Source organism: Salmo salar, chromosome 26, assembly GCF_965601325.2.
Source record: "Salmo salar chromosome 26, fSalSal1, whole genome shotgun sequence".
Taxonomy (NCBI): Eukaryota; Metazoa; Chordata; class Actinopteri; order Salmoniformes; family Salmonidae; genus Salmo; species Salmo salar.
In genome coordinates this window covers 20,421,018-20,438,454 of record NC_138316.1, presented here as the reverse complement: position 1 = coordinate 20,438,454, position 17,437 = coordinate 20,421,018, and the positions used below count along the sequence as shown (strand labels likewise).

At 43.1% G+C, this 17,437-nt stretch overlaps 1 protein-coding gene across 2 annotated transcripts in view; it reads left to right on the top strand.

Annotated features, from left to right (window-relative positions):
* LOC106587352 (AP-1 complex subunit gamma-1) overlaps positions 1 to 17,437 on the top strand; it is a 33,763-nt gene that overhangs the window by 3,206 nt on the left and 13,120 nt on the right. Inside the window, exons 2-5 of one of the 2 annotated variants that reach the window (XM_082969497.1) lie at positions 9,299 to 9,500; positions 12,314 to 12,438; positions 13,179 to 13,320; positions 16,751 to 16,847. In XM_082969497.1, the coding sequence (XP_082825623.1) occupies positions 9,300 to 9,500; positions 12,314 to 12,438; positions 13,179 to 13,320; positions 16,751 to 16,847 (565 nt within the window). In that variant the 5' untranslated portion in view covers position 9,299. Of the gene's footprint in view, positions 1 to 9,296; positions 9,501 to 12,313; positions 12,439 to 13,178; positions 13,321 to 16,750; positions 16,848 to 17,437 lie in introns of both variants that reach the window. The other variant, XM_082969496.1, reaches the window with a different exon arrangement.

The following is a 17,437-nucleotide window of genomic DNA, read 5'->3' as shown; positions in this document are numbered from 1 at the left end:
TAATGGAAAGGAGGGAGTCCAAGTCCCCCAGCTCTTCTGGAATGTGCACTGACCTTCCATTGCACTTTGATCACTGTGAATTCTTACATTATCAACATACTGGCTCATGCAACTATGTTCCTTTCTCTGCACCTTCCTTGTTCCATTTCATTTCCTCCAGACTCCACGGTAGGGCTGGGCGATATGGCCTAAAAATCTGTATTTTTTTTTTCAAACATGGGCTATTCACAATGTACACTATATGACCAAAGGTATGTGGACACCTGCTCGTCAAACATCTCATTTCAAAATCATGGGCATCAACATGGAGTTGGTCCCCCTTTTGCTGCTATAACAGCCTCCACTCTTCTGGGAAGGCTTTCCACTAGATGTAGGAACATTGCTGTGGGGACTTGCTTCCATTCGGCCACGAGCATAAGTGAGGTCGGGTACTGATGTTGGGCGATTAGGCCTGGCTCGCACTCGGCGTTCCAATTCATCCCAAAGATGTTCGATGGGGTTGAGGTTAGGGCTCTTTGCAGGCCAGTCAAGTTCTTCCACATGATCTCGACAAACCATTTCTGTATGGACCTCGCTTTGTGCATGGGGGCATTGTCATGCTGGAACAGGAAAGGGCCTTCCCCAAACTGTTGCCACAAAGTTGGAAGCACAGAATCGTCTGGAATGTCATTGTATGAGGTAGCGTTAATATTTCAATTCTATAGAACTGAGGGGCCTAGCCCATTGTTCCTCCTCCACCAAACTTTACAATTGGCACTATGCATTGGGGCAGGTAGCATTCTCCTGGCATCCGCGAAACCCAGATTTGTCCGTCGGACTGCCAGATGATGAAGCGGGATTCATTACTCCAGAGAACATGTTTCCACTGCTCCAGTCCAATAGCGGTGAGCTTTACACTAGAGGTCGACCGATTATGTTTTTTCAATGCCGATACCGATTTATTGGAGGACCAAAAAAAGCCGATACCGATTAATCAACGGTTTCTTTTTTATATATATATATATATATATATATATATATATATATATATATATATATATCTTGCTCAAAAAAATAAAGGGAACACTTAAACAACACAATGTAACTCCAAGTCAATCACACTTCTGTGAAATCAAACTGTCCACTTAGGAAGCAACACTGATTGACAATAAATTTCACATGCTGTTGTGCAAATGGAATAGACAACAGGTGGAAATTATAGGCAATTAGCAAGACACCCCCAATAAAGGAGTGGTTCAGCAGGTGGGGACCACAGACCACTTCTCAGTTCCTATGCTTCCTGGCTGATGTTTTGGTCACTTTTGAATGCTGGCGGTGCTTTCACTCTAGTGGTAGCATGAGACGGAGTCTACAACCCACACAAGTGGCTCAGGTAGTGCAGCTCATCCAGGATGGCACATCAATGCGAGCTGTGGCAAGAAGGTTTGCTGTGTCTGTCAGCGTAGTGTCCAGAGCATGGAGGCGCTACCAGGAGACAGGCCAGTACATCAGGAGACGTGGAGGAGGCCGTAGGAGGGCAACAACCCAGCAGCAGGACCGCTACCTCCGCCTTTGTGCAAGGAGGAGCAGGAGAAGCACTGCCAGAGCCCTGCAAAATGACCTCCAGCAGGCCACAAATGTGCATGTGTCTGCTCAAACGGTCAGAAACAGACTCCATGAGGGTGGTATGAGGGCCCGACGTCCACAGGTGGGGGTTGTGCTTACAGCCCAACACCGTGCAGGACGTTTGGCATTTGCCAGAGAACACCAAGATTGGCAAATTCGCCACTGGCGCCCTGTGCTCTTCACAGATGAAAGCAGGTTCACACTGAGCATGTGACAGACTTGACAGTCTGGAGACACCGTGGAGAATGTTCTGCTGCCTGCAACATCCTCCAGCATGACCGGTTTGGCGGTGGGTCAGTCATGGTGTGGGGTGGCATTTCTTTGGGGGGCCGCACAGCCCTCCATGTGCTCGCCAGAGGTAGCCTGACTGCCATTAGGTACCGAGACGAGATCCTCAGACCCCTTGTGAGACCATATGCTGGTGCAGTTGGCCCTGGGTTCCTCCTAATGCAAGACAATGCTAGACCTCTTGTGGCTGGAGTGTGTCAGCAGTTCCTGCAAGAGGAAGGCATTGATGCTATGGACTGGCCCGCCCGTTCCCCAGACCTGAATCCAATTGAGCACATCTGGGACATCATGTCTCGCTCCATCCACCAACGCCACGTTTCACCACAGACTGTCCAGGAGTTGGCGGATGCTTTAGTCCAGGTCTTGGAGGAGATCCCTCAGGAGACCATCCGCCACCTCATCAGGAGCATGCCCAGGCGTTGTAGGGAGGTCATACAGGCACGTGGAGGCCACACACACTACTGAGCCTCATTTTGACTTGTTTTAAGGACATTACATCAAAGTTGGATCAGCCTGTAGTGTGGTTTTCCACTTTCATTTTGAGTGTGACTCCAAATCCAGACCTCCATGGGTTGATAAATTGGATTTCCATTGATTATTTTTGTGTGATTTTTGTTCTCAGCACATTCAACTATGTAAAGAAAAAAGTATTTAATAAGATTATTTCTTTCATTCAGATCTAGGATGTGTTGTTTAAGTGTTCCCTTTATTTTTTTGAGCAGTGTGTGTGTGTGTATATATATATATTTATTTTTTTTGTAATGTCAATTGCAACAATACTGAATGAACAATGAACACTTCTATTTTAACTTAATATAATACATAAATAAAATCTACTTAGTCTCAAATAAGTAATGAAACCGGTTTGGTTTAAATAATGCAAAAACACAGTGTTGGAGAAGAAAGTAAAAGTGCAATATGTGCCATGTAAAAAAGCTAACGTTTAAGTTCCTTGCTCAGAACGTGAGAACATGTGAAAGCTGGTGGTTCCTTTTAACATGAGTCTTCAATATTCCCAGGTAAGAAGTTTTAGGTTGTAGTTATTATAGGAATTATAGGACTATTTCTCTCTATACGATTTGTAATTCATATACCTTTGACTATTGGATGTTCTTATAGGCACTTTTCAGCCTAATCGTGGGAGTTGATAGGCTTGAAGTCATAAACAGCGCTGTGCTTCAAGTATTGCGAACAGCTGCTGGCAAACGCAGGAAAGTGCTGTTTGAATTCATGTTTACGAGCCTGCTGCTGCCTACCACCGCTCAGTCAGACTGCTATATCAAATCAGAGACTTAATTATAATAAACACAGAAATACGAGCCTTTGGTCATTAATATGGTTAAATCCGGAAACTATCATTTAGAAAACAAAAGGTTTATTCTTTCAGTGAAATACGGAACCGTTACGTATTTTATCGAACGGGTGGCAACCCTAAGTCTAAATATTGCTGTTACATTGCACAACCTTCAATGTTATGTCATAATTATGTGAAATTCTGGCAAATGAATGATGGTCTTTGTTAGGAAGAAATGGTCTTCACACAGTTCGCAACGAGCCAGGCGACCCCAAACAGCTGCATATACCCTGACTCTGCTTACACTGAACTCAAGAGAAGTGACACAATTTCAGGCACCACATTGGTTATATGCAACGCAGGACAAGCTAGTTAACCTAGTAATATCATCAACCATGTGTAGTTAACTAGTGAATCTGTTAAGATTGATAGGTTTTTTTTATAAGATAAGTTTAATGCTTGCTAGCAACTTACCATGGCTCCTCGCTGCCTGTACTAGCGTAACAGGTGGTCAGCCTGCCACGCAGTCTCATGGATTGCAATATAATCGGCGTCCAAAAATGCCGATTACCGATTGTTATGAAACCATTGTGCATGGTGATCTTACCCTTGTGTGCGGCTGCTCGTTCATGGAAACCCACTTCATTAAGCTCCCGATGAACAGTAATTGTGCTGACGTTGCTTCCAGTGGCAGTTTGGAACTCGGTAGTGAGTGTTGCAACTGAGGACAGATGATTTTTATGTGATACGTGCGGTCCCGTTCTGTAAGCTTGTGTGGCCTACCACTTTGCGGCTGAGCCGTTGATGCTCCTAGACATTTCCACTTCGCAATAACAGCACTTACAGTTGACCGGAGCAGTCTAGCAGGGCAGAACATTTTACAAACTGACTTGTTGGAAAGGTGGCAGCTTATGATGTTGCCACGCCTTCCCTGTAGCTCAGTTGGTAGAGCATGGTGTTTGCAACGCATGGTGTTTGCAACGCCAGGGTTGTGGGTTCGATTCCCACGGGGGGCCAGCACAGAAAAAAAAATGTATGAAATGTATGCATTCACTACTGTAAGTCGCTCTGGTTAAGAGCGTCTGCTAAATGACTAAAATGTAAATGTAAAAAATTAAAATCACTGAGCTTTTCAGTACAGGCCATTCTACTGCCAATGTTTGTCTAGGAGATTGCAGGGTGCGTGTTTGATTTTATACACCTGTCAGCAACGTGTGTGTGTGTGTGTGCTTGAAATAGCTGAATCCTCTAATTTGAAGGGGTGTCCACATACCTTTGTGTGTGTGTGTGGAGAGAGAGAGAGATCTAAAAAAAAATCTAAATAAGCTTTGCAAAACAATTAAAGGTCAAACAGTCAGCAATAATCTAATGAATTGAGGGCTTGTGAAGTTACCTAGGTTACATTTAAGCCTTCCACAACCACAAGATCCACTAATTATTTTGTAACAATAGTTTAACCTGCTTTTTTGCAATAATCACTAAACTGGCTTTGAAGTCTATGAAAATGCCCTTTTTTAATAATTTTTTTACAAATTGAACTTGTTGAACCAATTATAATGCACAAATCACTAATAATGACACTTCTTGTAGCAAGCATTATAGAAAATTAACAATCTCTCAAGCGTAAGCTCACGTGCCCGTGAGTAGCCAGCTAATTTCTATTTGAAGTTTAGCCAACTTGGATCTATTTGCTAGTTAACAAGGTAGGACAGTTGAATTGTTATGAACACACCCTTCTGTCCATCTCTAGCTGTTTGCTAGCGACAGCACTTTGTTCAGATGTGTTAATCAACTGTCGTTTTTTCTCAATGAGAACGAGTTGCCAATTCTTTATATAATTGTGTTTATTGCACATTTATAAGACGCATACTAGACTGCTAGTATGAAGGTGTTCTGCGGAATTACTGCTAGCGGTACAGCAATGCTGCGCGTGAGAAATTGAGCCTTCATTTTCCAGAATCAATGATAATGGCTACTCCCATTTTAGTGTCTGCTCTGCGAGCAATTACAAAGTGTATCGTTAAAGGGGAATTGACCAATTCTGTTGGACCAAACCTCGAATTGAAACTGCTTATCAGAGGAAGAAGTGATCTCTAATATTTGTTGTTGGGAGTGGCAGGGGGAGGGACTGTGTGTGTGTGTGTGTGAATGAATGGGAAGGTGCATACAGCCTACAGTCATTGCACACAGCAGAGAAAGATGGAAACAGCCGAGACCAAAAAGACATGAGAACAAGCGGACAAACACTCATAAAAATGAATAATATATAAGAACTTGATTCTTGTGATAAAGGCATTTGGAATATCGCGCAAAAACATGCATGCAAATGAATTTGATCGCCAAGCCTTACTCCATGGTGCTGCTAACTCGACCTGACATTTTTCTCAGGGGGTGCATGCTTCTATACATGTATAACTATACGCTCACCTGCCAGTTTATTAGGTACACCACCCTGTTCCTGAAAATGGATAGATCCTACAGACAGTCAGTCACGTGGCCGTGGCTTCCTATATAAAGCAGGCATCAAGACATTCAGTTACTGTTCGATTGAACGTGTGATCGTCGGTGCCAGGCGCGCCCGATCCAGTATCTCAGAAACAGCTGCCCTCCTGGGCTTTTCACGCAAGGCAGTGTCTAGGGTTTACCGAGAATGGTGTGACAAACAAAAAAACCATCTAGTCAGCGGCTGTCCTGTGGGTTAAAACTGCTTGTTGATGAGAGAGGTCAAAGGAGAATGGCAAGAATCATGCAGGCCACAAACGGACAAATAGCAGCGCAGTACAATGGTGGTGTTCAGAACGGCATCTCGGGAAGCACAACTGGTTGATCCTCGTCACGGATGGGCAATTTCAGCAGACGACTACACCGTGTTCCACTCCTATACGCTAAAAACAAGAAGTGGATCCAGCGGGCAAACGATCACCAACACTGGACAATTGATGACTGGAAAAACATTGCCTGAAACATGACAGCGAGTTCAGTTTACTTGAGTGGCCTGGTCAGTCCCCAGACCTCAACCCAATAGAGCATCTTTGGGATGAGATGGAACGGGCTGTTGGCAGCATGACTGTACCGCCATCCAATCTGCAGCATCTGCGTGATGCCATCGCGTCAGCATGGACCAACATCCCTGTGGAACGTTTCTGACACCTTGTAGAATACCCCAAATAATTCAGGCTGTTCTGGATTGGTGTACCTAATTAACCTGTCGGTGAATGTAAGTTAATTATCTAAGATGTGCCAAATTTAAGTTATATCCAGCTTAGGGCTCCAGCTATGCATTTGGTTTTCTAAGGGGCTAGATGTCAAGATAAGGCTTGTTGGTTACAGCAGAGACAATCAATTCCCTCCTGGATTAAGGTCATGTTGCCTAAAAAAAAATATATATATTTTTTTTAAAGAAATAGCACCATTTGTGTGCACTTACGGTAATACCGTATACCCTGGTATTGGAAAAAGTCTTTGATGTGATAACATAACTGGTGTTATTATTGGATTGTCTGTAATCTGTTGGACCTTTTTGTGTGTACAGCCTTTATATTTTCCCTAGTTCTAAGAGGGTCTCTGCTCTGTCCGTTTAGCAAGTGCATTCTTTTTTCAGTAACAGCGTCAGCTCTGAGGCGGCTAGATGCAGAAAATGGCTTTGTTCAGCAACTAATTACCGTCATCCCTCTTGCTGTAACTGCTTAATTACATTATCCATGCTAACAGATAAGAGCCATGCTTCTTTTGAGATGGGAAGTCATAAAGCACCTCTTCTCCGCACGCAGGAGCCAGCGGTAATAACTTTCCATTTGTTCCTGGCATAGTGCGCGTGATGGATCCCCTGTTGTGGCGGTGGTGCATTAACACACACCCCTCTCACAAGGCCCTTCACTGCAATAAACAAGGCCTTTTCCAGACCCACTGCTGGTGCCAGGCCCTTGACCTTGTTCTGCCTACTCCAGCCTGCCCAGGGTTTCTCTTACATTCTCTGTCACTCTGCTGTGTCTGACTGTAGTACTGTAAGTGTACACTTTCTGAATGTACCACACTAGAGGGTAGGCCGCAGTGTTAATTGCTTTAACTCGGGTGTTGAAAGTCAAACGTGTCATTGCTATAGGGGTTTCTGAAAGCAGGAAATAGAGTTTGTTTAGCACACCCAATGACGCCTTTGGAATGCCGAGATCTGTTGGTCTTTTGTCGTACAAGTCACTTCATATGACTTGGCACCTGTGTTTCATGTGTAGTTATTACACATTCGTAGTTTCCCCTCAAGGGAGACCGCATATCCATGGCTCAGTTTGTGCCAGTTTGTTACTTCTTTCTCTACTGAATCTTTAAAGCTAAAAGCCTATTGAGCAATTTTGTCACACTATCTCTTAACTGCCAAGAGAGCAATCCTTCCTCTGTGTTTCCGGATTTCTCTCACACCACTGCTAGGCTCATCCTCACTAGCAGACAGTTCATGAAGGATTGTGATGCAGCTCAGTGCTCATGCACCATTTACCCAACAAATTCCTGCAGGGTTTTAACGCAGACTTTCTAAACCCAGAGGCGCAACATCGTGAGACTTCGGGAATGCTTGCGAAACGGAACAAACAGACCAGGCCGTGGTTTGAGAATTCAATGAGGGGAAGTGAAGTTCTTCCTTGGTTGTTATTTTTCTCGAAGTCTAAAGGCATCCTAGATTATAGAAAATGTCCTAATTAGTTGAACATGTTATTACTTCAACCTCGTGAGTGACAAACTGACACGTTTGAATTTTTGTCAAAAACGTCTTTATATCAAAGGGGTGCCTTAGATTTGACGGCCTGCACATGCGCCGTTTCGTGCGAGACGACCGTTAGACCCGATGACGTGTTTCTGCGGATGAGCTTAGCTAGCCAAATTTACCATGACATCGCCTACAAGTGTGATCGGGGAGAAGGAGAAGCAGTTTTAACGTATCTTCATACTGTACTCTTGACTTAGTCAAGGTCTCATTTACCTGTTTGTATATTTGATCCTCTGAAATGGGCATGAGACTGATTTAGTCAATTAGTGTACAGATCCAACATGCAGGCTTGTTCTTCTTGACCCGAGGCCACTGGATTGTGGTAGTTGTGTGCACATACAGACTAGTTGGTCAACCTGCTGTACCTTGCAGGCCTCTGAGACCACAAGCTGTGGTGAATGTTATACCACACAGGAAGTCTACCTATCAAATAGGAAGTAGTACAGTGTATTTGTCATTATCATCTTTCCGCCTACCTATAAAAACAAATCAAATCCCTCTATCTCTGAGTCAGACACATATCATTAATGGGGTGAGCGATTATATGCTTGTCTAATCATTTAATTCTCAATGCATCCTCTCATGGAGCAGCATTCTTGTTAGAATGGGAGTACATTAGTAACATCAGAGGCACGGTACTGTGAGTTCTCTTGTGTTTGCCAGGTCTGTACCTGGCTGACGTTTTAGAAATGGGGCACAGTGCTCCTATTATTATTCATCTGTCTGGCTGCATGTAAATACTGGAGAATGTAGTCTCACCGCCAAGCATGTGCCCCTTCAATATTTAATCACCCTCCACTGGTTTGAAACCTTAGTACTCTCTTCACAAGCTTCTGAGCAAAGAATTCTCCATTTACTTGTCACATTTGAGGCTGTACTCGCAGAACAATGCTAATTTGCTATTCAAATATTTTTCATCACATAGGCTACCAAAAAATACCATTACAGGAGTATGCATTTATCTTATAGAATGAATGAGCACCCATGGCTTCCTAATGATAACCATAATGAGCTAGACAGAAGTGGTGGTCAGGTGATTTTACTAGGCCCCCAGCTACGTGCACTTTAACTCAGAAATGCATACAGACAGACACTCTGTGGACCCACCATCACCCCAGGCATTTTTCTTTCATTCGTGTTAATGGATTTGTCCTCTTTATTTACGTCTGTAGTAAAGCCTTAAGCAATACAAATGTTGGAGAAACAAATAAGTTACTCATATTATTGTCATTTCCCCCCCCCCATACTTTCATAATGACACAGGCCTACTTTCACCTACCGGCTGTCAGATTAGAATATGACTTTGCAGTAAGGCCACCTGTGCCAAATGTTTAGTTTCTTCGTGTTTTCCAGAGGATGCCAGCGCCGATCAGACTGCGGGAGCTGATCCGGACCATCCGGACGGCTCGGACCCAGGCAGAGGAGCGTGAGATGATCCAGAAAGAGTGTGCTGCTATACGCTCGTCCTTCAGAGAGGAAGACAACACTTACCGCTGTAGAAATGTGGCTAAGCTACTCTACATGCACATGCTGGGCTACCCAGCGCACTTTGGGCAGGTATGTTTAAAAAGAACACTGTTCTTAATTTATTAATCTACATCTGTGAATGTCTTGTTGTTTCTGGCAGTGAATGTGTCTCTCGCTGAAGAGAGCAGTTTTGTGAATGGATAACTACAGCTCAGCGTTCAACACCATAGTGCCCTCAAAGCTCATCACTAAGTTATGGACTCTGGGACTAAACACCTCCCTCTGCAACTGGATTCTGGACTTCCTGACGGGCTGCCCCAGGTGGTAAGGGTAGGGAACAACACATCCGCCACGCTGATCCTCAACACGGGGGTCCGTCAGGGGTGACATGCTCAGTCCCTTCCTATGCTCCCTGTTCACTCATGACTACATGGCCAGGCACAACTCCAACGCCATCATCAAGTTTGCCGATGACACAACAGGCCTGATCACTGACAACAATGAGACAGCCTATAGGGAGGAGGTCAGAGACCTGGTCGTGTGGTGCCAGGTCAACAACCGCTCCCTCAACATGATCAAGACAAATTGTGGACTACAGGAGAAGGAGGACCGAGCACGCCCCCATTCTCATCGACGGGGCTGTAGTGGAGCAGGTTGAGATCTTCAAGTTCCTTGGGGTCCACATCACCAACAAACTATCATGGTCCAAACACACTAAGACAGTTGTGAAGAGGGCACAGCAAAGCTATTCCCTCTCAGGAGACTGAAAAGATTTGGCATGGGTTCTCAGATCCTCAAAAGGTTCTACAGCTGCACCATCGAGAGCATCCTGACTGGTTGCATCACTGCCTGGTATGGCAACTGCTCGGCCTCCGACCGCAAAGCACTACAGAGGGTAGTGCGTACGGCCCAGTATATCACTGGGGCCAAGCTTCCTGCCATCCAGGACCTCTATATCAGGCGGTGTTAGAGGAAGGCCCTAAAAATTGTCAAGGACTCCAGCTACCCTAGTCATAGACTGTTCTCTCTGCTACCTCACGGCAAGCGGTACTGGAGCGCCAAGTCGAGGTCCAAAAGGCTTCTTAACAGCTTCTACCCCCAAACCATAAGACTCCTGAACAGCTAATCAAAGGGCTACTCAGACCCCTCTTACGCTGCTGCTACTCTGTTTATTATCTATGCATAGTCACTTTAACGTCTTACATCTAGATGTTCCGCTAGCGGAACACCGCTCCAATATCCAATGATAGGGCGTGGCGCGAATTACAAAGTCCTCAAAAATCCAAAAACTTCAATTTTTCAAACATATGACTATTTTACACAATTTTTAAAGACACAACTATCTCCTTTATCTAACCACATTGTCCGATTTCATAAAGGCTTTACAACGAAAGCAACACATTAGATTATGTCAGGAGAGTACCCAGCCAGAAATAATCACACACCCATTTTTCAAGCTAGCGCATATGTCACAAAAAACAAAACCACAGCTAAATGCAGCACTAACCTTTGATCTTCATCAGATGACACTCCTAGGACATTATGTTATACAATACATGCATGTTTTGTTCAATCAAGTTCATATTTATATCAAAAAACAGCTTTTTATATTAGCATGTGACGTTTAGAACTAGCATTCCCACCGAACACTTCCGGTGAATTTACTAAATTACTCACCATAAACGTTCACAAAAAACATAATTATTTTAAGAATTATAGATACAGAACTCCTTTATGCAATCGCGGTGTCCGATTTTAAAATAGCTTTTCGGTGAAAGCACATTTTGCAATATTCTGAGTAGATAGCCCGGCCATCCTGGCTAGCTATTTTGACACCCACCAAGTTTGGCACTCACCAAACTTAGATTTACTATAAGAAAAATTGGATTACCTTTGCTGTTCTTCGTCAGAATGCACTCCCAGGACTTCTAGTTTACACCCAATGTTGTTTTGGTTCCAAATAATCCATAGTTATATCCAAATAGCGGCGTTTTGTTCTTGCGTTCAAGACGCTATCCGAAGGGTGACGCGCCGGCGCATATCGTGACAAAAAAATTCGAAATATTCCATTACCGTACTTCGAAGCATGTCAAACGCTGTTTAAAATCAATTTTTATGCGATTTTTCTCGTAAAATAGCGATAATATTCCGACCGGGAAACGTCGTTTTCGTTCAAAGACTGAAAATGTAAAATGGACTCTTCACACGCGCGCCCGTTTCATTGTTCTCAGATCGACCACTATCCAAATGCGCTACTGTTTTTCAGCCAGGGACTGCAGAGTCATCATTCCCCGTTCTGGCGCCTTCTGAGAGCCTATGGGAGTCTTAGAAAATGTCACGTTACAGCAGGGATCCTCTGTATTTGATAAAGAGGCTATAGAAGGCCAAGAAATGGTCAGAGAGGGCACTTCCAGTTTTGAATCTTCTCAGGTTTTGGCCTGCCATATGAGTTCTGTTATACTCACAGACACCATTCAAACAGTTTTAGAAACTTTAGGGTGTTTTCTATCCAAATCATATGTATATTTTAGTTTCTGGGCAGGAGTAATAACCAGATTAAATCGGGTACGTTTTTTATCCGGCCGTGAAAATACTGCCCCCTATCCTAAACAGGTTAACTCTACCTACATGTACATATTACCTTGACTAACTGGTGCCCCCGCACATTGACTCTGTACCGGTGCCCCCTGTATATAGCCTCGCTTGTTATTTTACAGCTGCCATTTTAATTGTTACTTTTATTTTCAATTTTTTACTTAACACTTATTTGTATTTTTTTTCTTGACTTCTTAAAGCATTGTTGGTTGAGGGCTTGTAAGTAAGCATTTCACTGTAAGGTCTACACCTATTGTATTCGGCACATGTGACAAATAGAATTTGATTTGATGAGTTTTGTTTTCCAGCTGGAGTGCCTGAAGTTGATTGCATCCCAGAAGTTCACTGACAAACGGATTGGGTACTTGGGAGCCATGCTACTGTTGGACGAGAGGCAGGACGTCCATCTATTAATGACAAACTGCATCAAGAAGTAAGGCAGGCCAGATCCGCATTGGCTCAAACACACTATCCTGACAGGAACAGCTGCTTATTTGTAGTGTGGGAGTAGAGATGAGAGCTGTGCTGCAGGAGGTGGTGATGTGCACCAACACCAGTGTTCTGTTACTGCCAGAAATGTTACTCATGAGTGGTGCTCTCGCCAGAAGCGTGTGCTTCTGATGTTGGATACGGAAACAGCCCCATAACCTGCCGGACCAGCTGTTGCTTCTATTTCTCAATCTCTTGCCTTCGTGCACATTTTTCTTCTTTCCTGTAAACCCTGATCTATCCTTCGTCGTCCCTTTTACCCACCTCTTCCTGTTTCTTATATTTTTTTCTCGCCGTCTTTCCTCTTTCTGTTCTACATATCGGCGCCATCCTATATTTCTGATCTATTATCTCCCTATGGGAGACAGGGATACAGCCACATTCCAAAGTCTAGGTTGAAAACAAAGGCATTTGCCATTAAGACCCTTAGACTTTGGAATTGTCTGCCAGAGATCAGGCTTGCAGATTCAGTGCCTGTTTTTAAATCCCTTTTAAAGACACACTTTTATAAAGATGCTTTTAATTTATGATTTTAATTAGTTATCCTTTTTCATTCTTCTTCCTCCTGCCTTTATTTCTTTGCTAGTACTTTTATTTTATGATGTGAAGCACTTTTACTTTATACGCTATATAAATAAAGTTATTATCTGCTACCCACTCATTCTTCCCCCTGTCCTTCCTCAGTGATCTGAATCACAGCACACAGTATGTCCAGGGCCTGGCCTTGTGCACCCTGGGCTGCATGGGCTCCTCAGAGATGTGTCGAGACCTGGCTGGAGAGGTGGAGAAGCTGCTCAAAACATCCAACTCCTACCTGAGGAAAAAGGTACCTCTCATTCTCACCTAGCCCATATTTACTCTTTACAAAGAAGTGTTAGTCAGGTGATCAGTTTAAAGTTTGTTAGCAGACCTGCCAACCTGCACTCGTTTTATGTACTATGCACACAATTTGAGGTCAAAGTATGCTGGTACGAAAAAGTACCCCAAAATACGCTTCTATTAGTACCACCGTCTGAAGTTGGAGCTGAGCCAATCAGGACTTGGGCGAGGAGAAAAAATGTCAAGCTCTCCACTCCAGCCCGCCCCCCGTAGTAGTCTACTATTTTCCTCCCTCGAGCTGAATGACAGCTCTCCACTTTGTCCGTTGATACCGCTGATGTGTGACAAAAAAGGGTAGGGAAAATGGAGAACGAACTATTCTGCGAATACATTTTCCAAAGTTGTATGTGTTAGTCAAGCACATTAAGACAAATGTAGTTAGCTACAGTGTTTAGTCAACAGACATGGCAGAGAGAGCTGTTCCGCTAATACCGTCCTTCACAGAAAGTTATATTAGACTGTCTTAAGATTATTAGGCCTATGTTGATTTAATCAGTTGTTGATCTGGCCTCTTGATCCAGCTGTATGTCAACAGTAGATAATGATGTGATAATAATCAGTTCACCAATGACAAGGCATGTTGATGAATGGTAGCCTAGTAGTCAGACCTTGATGCATTAGGTCAGGGATGGAGATCTGAAACAAGCTGATATAGTCCTTGTTCAGTTGTTTCATATTCCAAATAGCCTACAGTAAGCTAGACCACTACATTACATCCAGTAATTGAATTATTCTCTTATTCTAAATGTTCTCCCCAAACAAAATTTAAGGAGCCAGTTTACATTTTTACTAGACTATCCACATAAAGACACCAACTTCTTACGAGGATTGATTTGACAATAGCCAGTGAAAAATCAGAGCGCCAAATTCAAAACCACAAATCTAATAATTTCAATTTCTCAAACTTAAGACTATTTTACACCATTTTAAAGATGCACTTCTCCTGAATCCAACCACGTTGTCCGATTTCAAAAAGGCTTCACAGCGAAAGCAAAACATTAGATTATGTTAGGACAGTACATATACAAAAATAACCACACAGCCATTTTCCAAGCAAGGAGATGTCACGAAAACCAGCTAAAATTATGCACTAACCTTTGACGATCTTCATCAGATGACACTCCTAGGACATCATGTTACACAATACATGCATGTTTTGTTCGATGAAGTTGATATTTATATCCAAAAACAGCATTTTACATTGGCGCGTGATGTTCAGAAAATATTTTGCCTCCAATACTGCCGGTGAATCAGAACAACAATTTACAAAAATACTCATCATCAACGTTGATAAAATATTAAACTGTTATTCAAAGAATTATAGATGAACATCTCCTTTATGCAACCGCTGTGACAGATCTCAAAAAAGCTTCACGGGGAAAGCACACTTTGCAATAATCTGAGTACTGTGCTCAGAAAAATACACCAGATACCCGCCATTTTGGAGTCATCTAAAATCATAAATAGCATTAGAAATATTCACTTACCTTTTTGATCTTCATCAGAAGGCACTTCCAGGAATCCCAGGTCCACAATAAATGTTGTTTTGTTCGATAAAGTCCATCATTTATGTCCAAATACCTCCTTGCGCGTTCAGTAAGCTACTCCAAATGTAGGAAGCGAGCGGAAAATTTCACGACAAAGTCAAAAAAAGTTATATTTACGTTCGTTGAAACATGTGAAACGTTGTAAAGCATCAATCTTTAGGGCCTTTTTAACGTAAAACGTCAATAATATTCCAACCGGACGATTCCAATGTCTTGGAAAAACGTTATGGAACACAGCTACCTCCTCACGTAAATGCGCGCCAGTGAACTCATGTCATTTTCTGGGTCACCAACTTCCCCACCTTAATGTTCACTCTCTGTTCACTGCAAAAGGCTGAAAGAAGGTTCTAAAGACTGTTGACATCTAGTGGAAGCCTTAGGTTTCATTTTGCACTTCCTAAGTCACTGTGTGTTAGGTAGGCAATGACTTGGAAAGATTCCAAGCATCAGATTTCCACTTCCTGGTTGGGTTTTTCTCAGGTTTTTGCCTGCCATATGAGTTCTGTTATAATCACAGACATCATTCAAACAGTTTTAGAAACTTCAGAGTGTTTTCTATCCAAATCTACTAATAATATGCATATCCTAGCTTCTGAGTTTGAGTAGGAGACAGTTTAATATGGGCACGTATTTCATCCGAAAGTGAAAATACTGCCCCCTACACGTAAGAAGTTAATTAGAATAATAATAAAAAACTAAATGTAACCTAGAAAAATGTGAGTGTCGTTGAGACCACCGCAATTTCATTTCGTAGACTTCTGTGTAATCTATGGATTTCACATGGCTGGGCAGGGGCACAGCCATGGGAGGGCATAGGCTCACCCACTTGAGAGCCAGGCCCACCCACTAGGGAGCTAGGCCCAGCCAATCAGAATATGTTTTTCCCCACAAAAGGGCTTTATTCAAGACAGAAATACTCCTCAGTTTCATGAGATGTCTGGGTGGCTGGTCTCAGACGATACCGCAGGTGAAGAAGCCGGATGTGGAGGTGTCATGGTTACTCTTGGTCTGTGGTTGTGAGGCTGGTTGGATGTACAGCCAAATTCTCTAAAACGACGGCGGTGGTTTATGGTAGAGAAATGAACATAAAATTCCCTGGCAAAAGCTCTGGTGGTCATTCCTGCAATCAGCATGCCAATTGAATGCACCTTCAAAAACTTGAGACGTCTGTGGCATTGTGTTGTGTGACACAACTCCACATTTTAGTGGCCTTTCATCGCCCCCAGCACAAGGTGCACCTGTGTAATGATCATGCTGTTTAATCAGCTTCTTGATATGCTTCACCTGTCAGGTGGATGGATTATATTGACAAAGGAGAAATGCTCACTAACAGGGATGTAAACAAATTTGTGCAGAACATTTGAGAGAAATAAGCTTTTTGTGCATATGGAACATTTAATTTCAGATCATGGGACCAGCACTCTATATGTTGCATTTTTATATTTTTGTTCAGTATCATTTAATGCTGTAATTCAGGAAATGGCAGTTTAAAGGTTTTTCAAAAATGCAAAATGCTCCAACTTCCTGAGGGGGAAGTTGACTGACCCCCTCCAGATCTCCCCTATACTCCCCCCCAGAAATGTTTCTGGTTAGATACTGAAGAGCAGCCAAGTACCCATAACAGTCTATAGCCTAACATTGCTACTGAGACTGTCTTCTGCCAAAATTGTTGTTAGGCACAACAACAAACAAGTGCATTTTCTTATGATTTGAGCAGTGTGGGTGTTGCCTCGCTAAAGTCGTACTCATAAAAATTATTTAAGGTTGGCAGGTCTGTGTTAGCATGTCATAGTTGAGCACTTTGGGAAAACATTAGAATTGTCTCCCCAGGCGGCGTTGTGTGCAGTCCACGTCATCAGGAAGGTCCCAGAGCTGATGGAGATGTTCCTCCCAGCCACAAAAAACCTGCTGAGCGAGAAGAACCACGGTGAGACAACAGGGGGCTGGGGGCAACTATGTCCTGCACAGAGAGCATTGGGTTTGGTCACTCACAGATAAAATGGGGATACTGTGTCCTTCAAAGGGAAAATTGGACTGGTGCCCTCTATACAGTTGAAATGTCCTTCAGTGAACAGAGCTGGATTAATGACTGTTTCCTGATGAGCTGGGGGGCTGCTGCGTCCTTCAGTTTTTCAATTGATCACCTCGGGTGTTTTCACTAGACACTGATGGTTGTCATAGTACAATGGCTGTTCTGACAGCTTTATAAAGTGATGCCCTTGTCAGAACCAATGTTATTGCTACGAATGTTTCTAAACGAGTTTGACATTTGAAGTTGCCCATAGAAACTAAGTTCAGTTTTGTGTTTTCCCCCTCAATGGTCAAGGTAAGGATTTGGGGAGGGTAAGTTGATGCTAGATACATACCTGTAGTTGTCTTTGTAGTGCTAAATTTGGCCTTAATGACATTAAACTGACACTTACTAAGAGTGAGAATCCAGATTATAAACCACCACAACGGAACTAGCCAACAGCTTCCCCATAGACTATGTTCCTTATTTTAGTAACAATGCTGTGA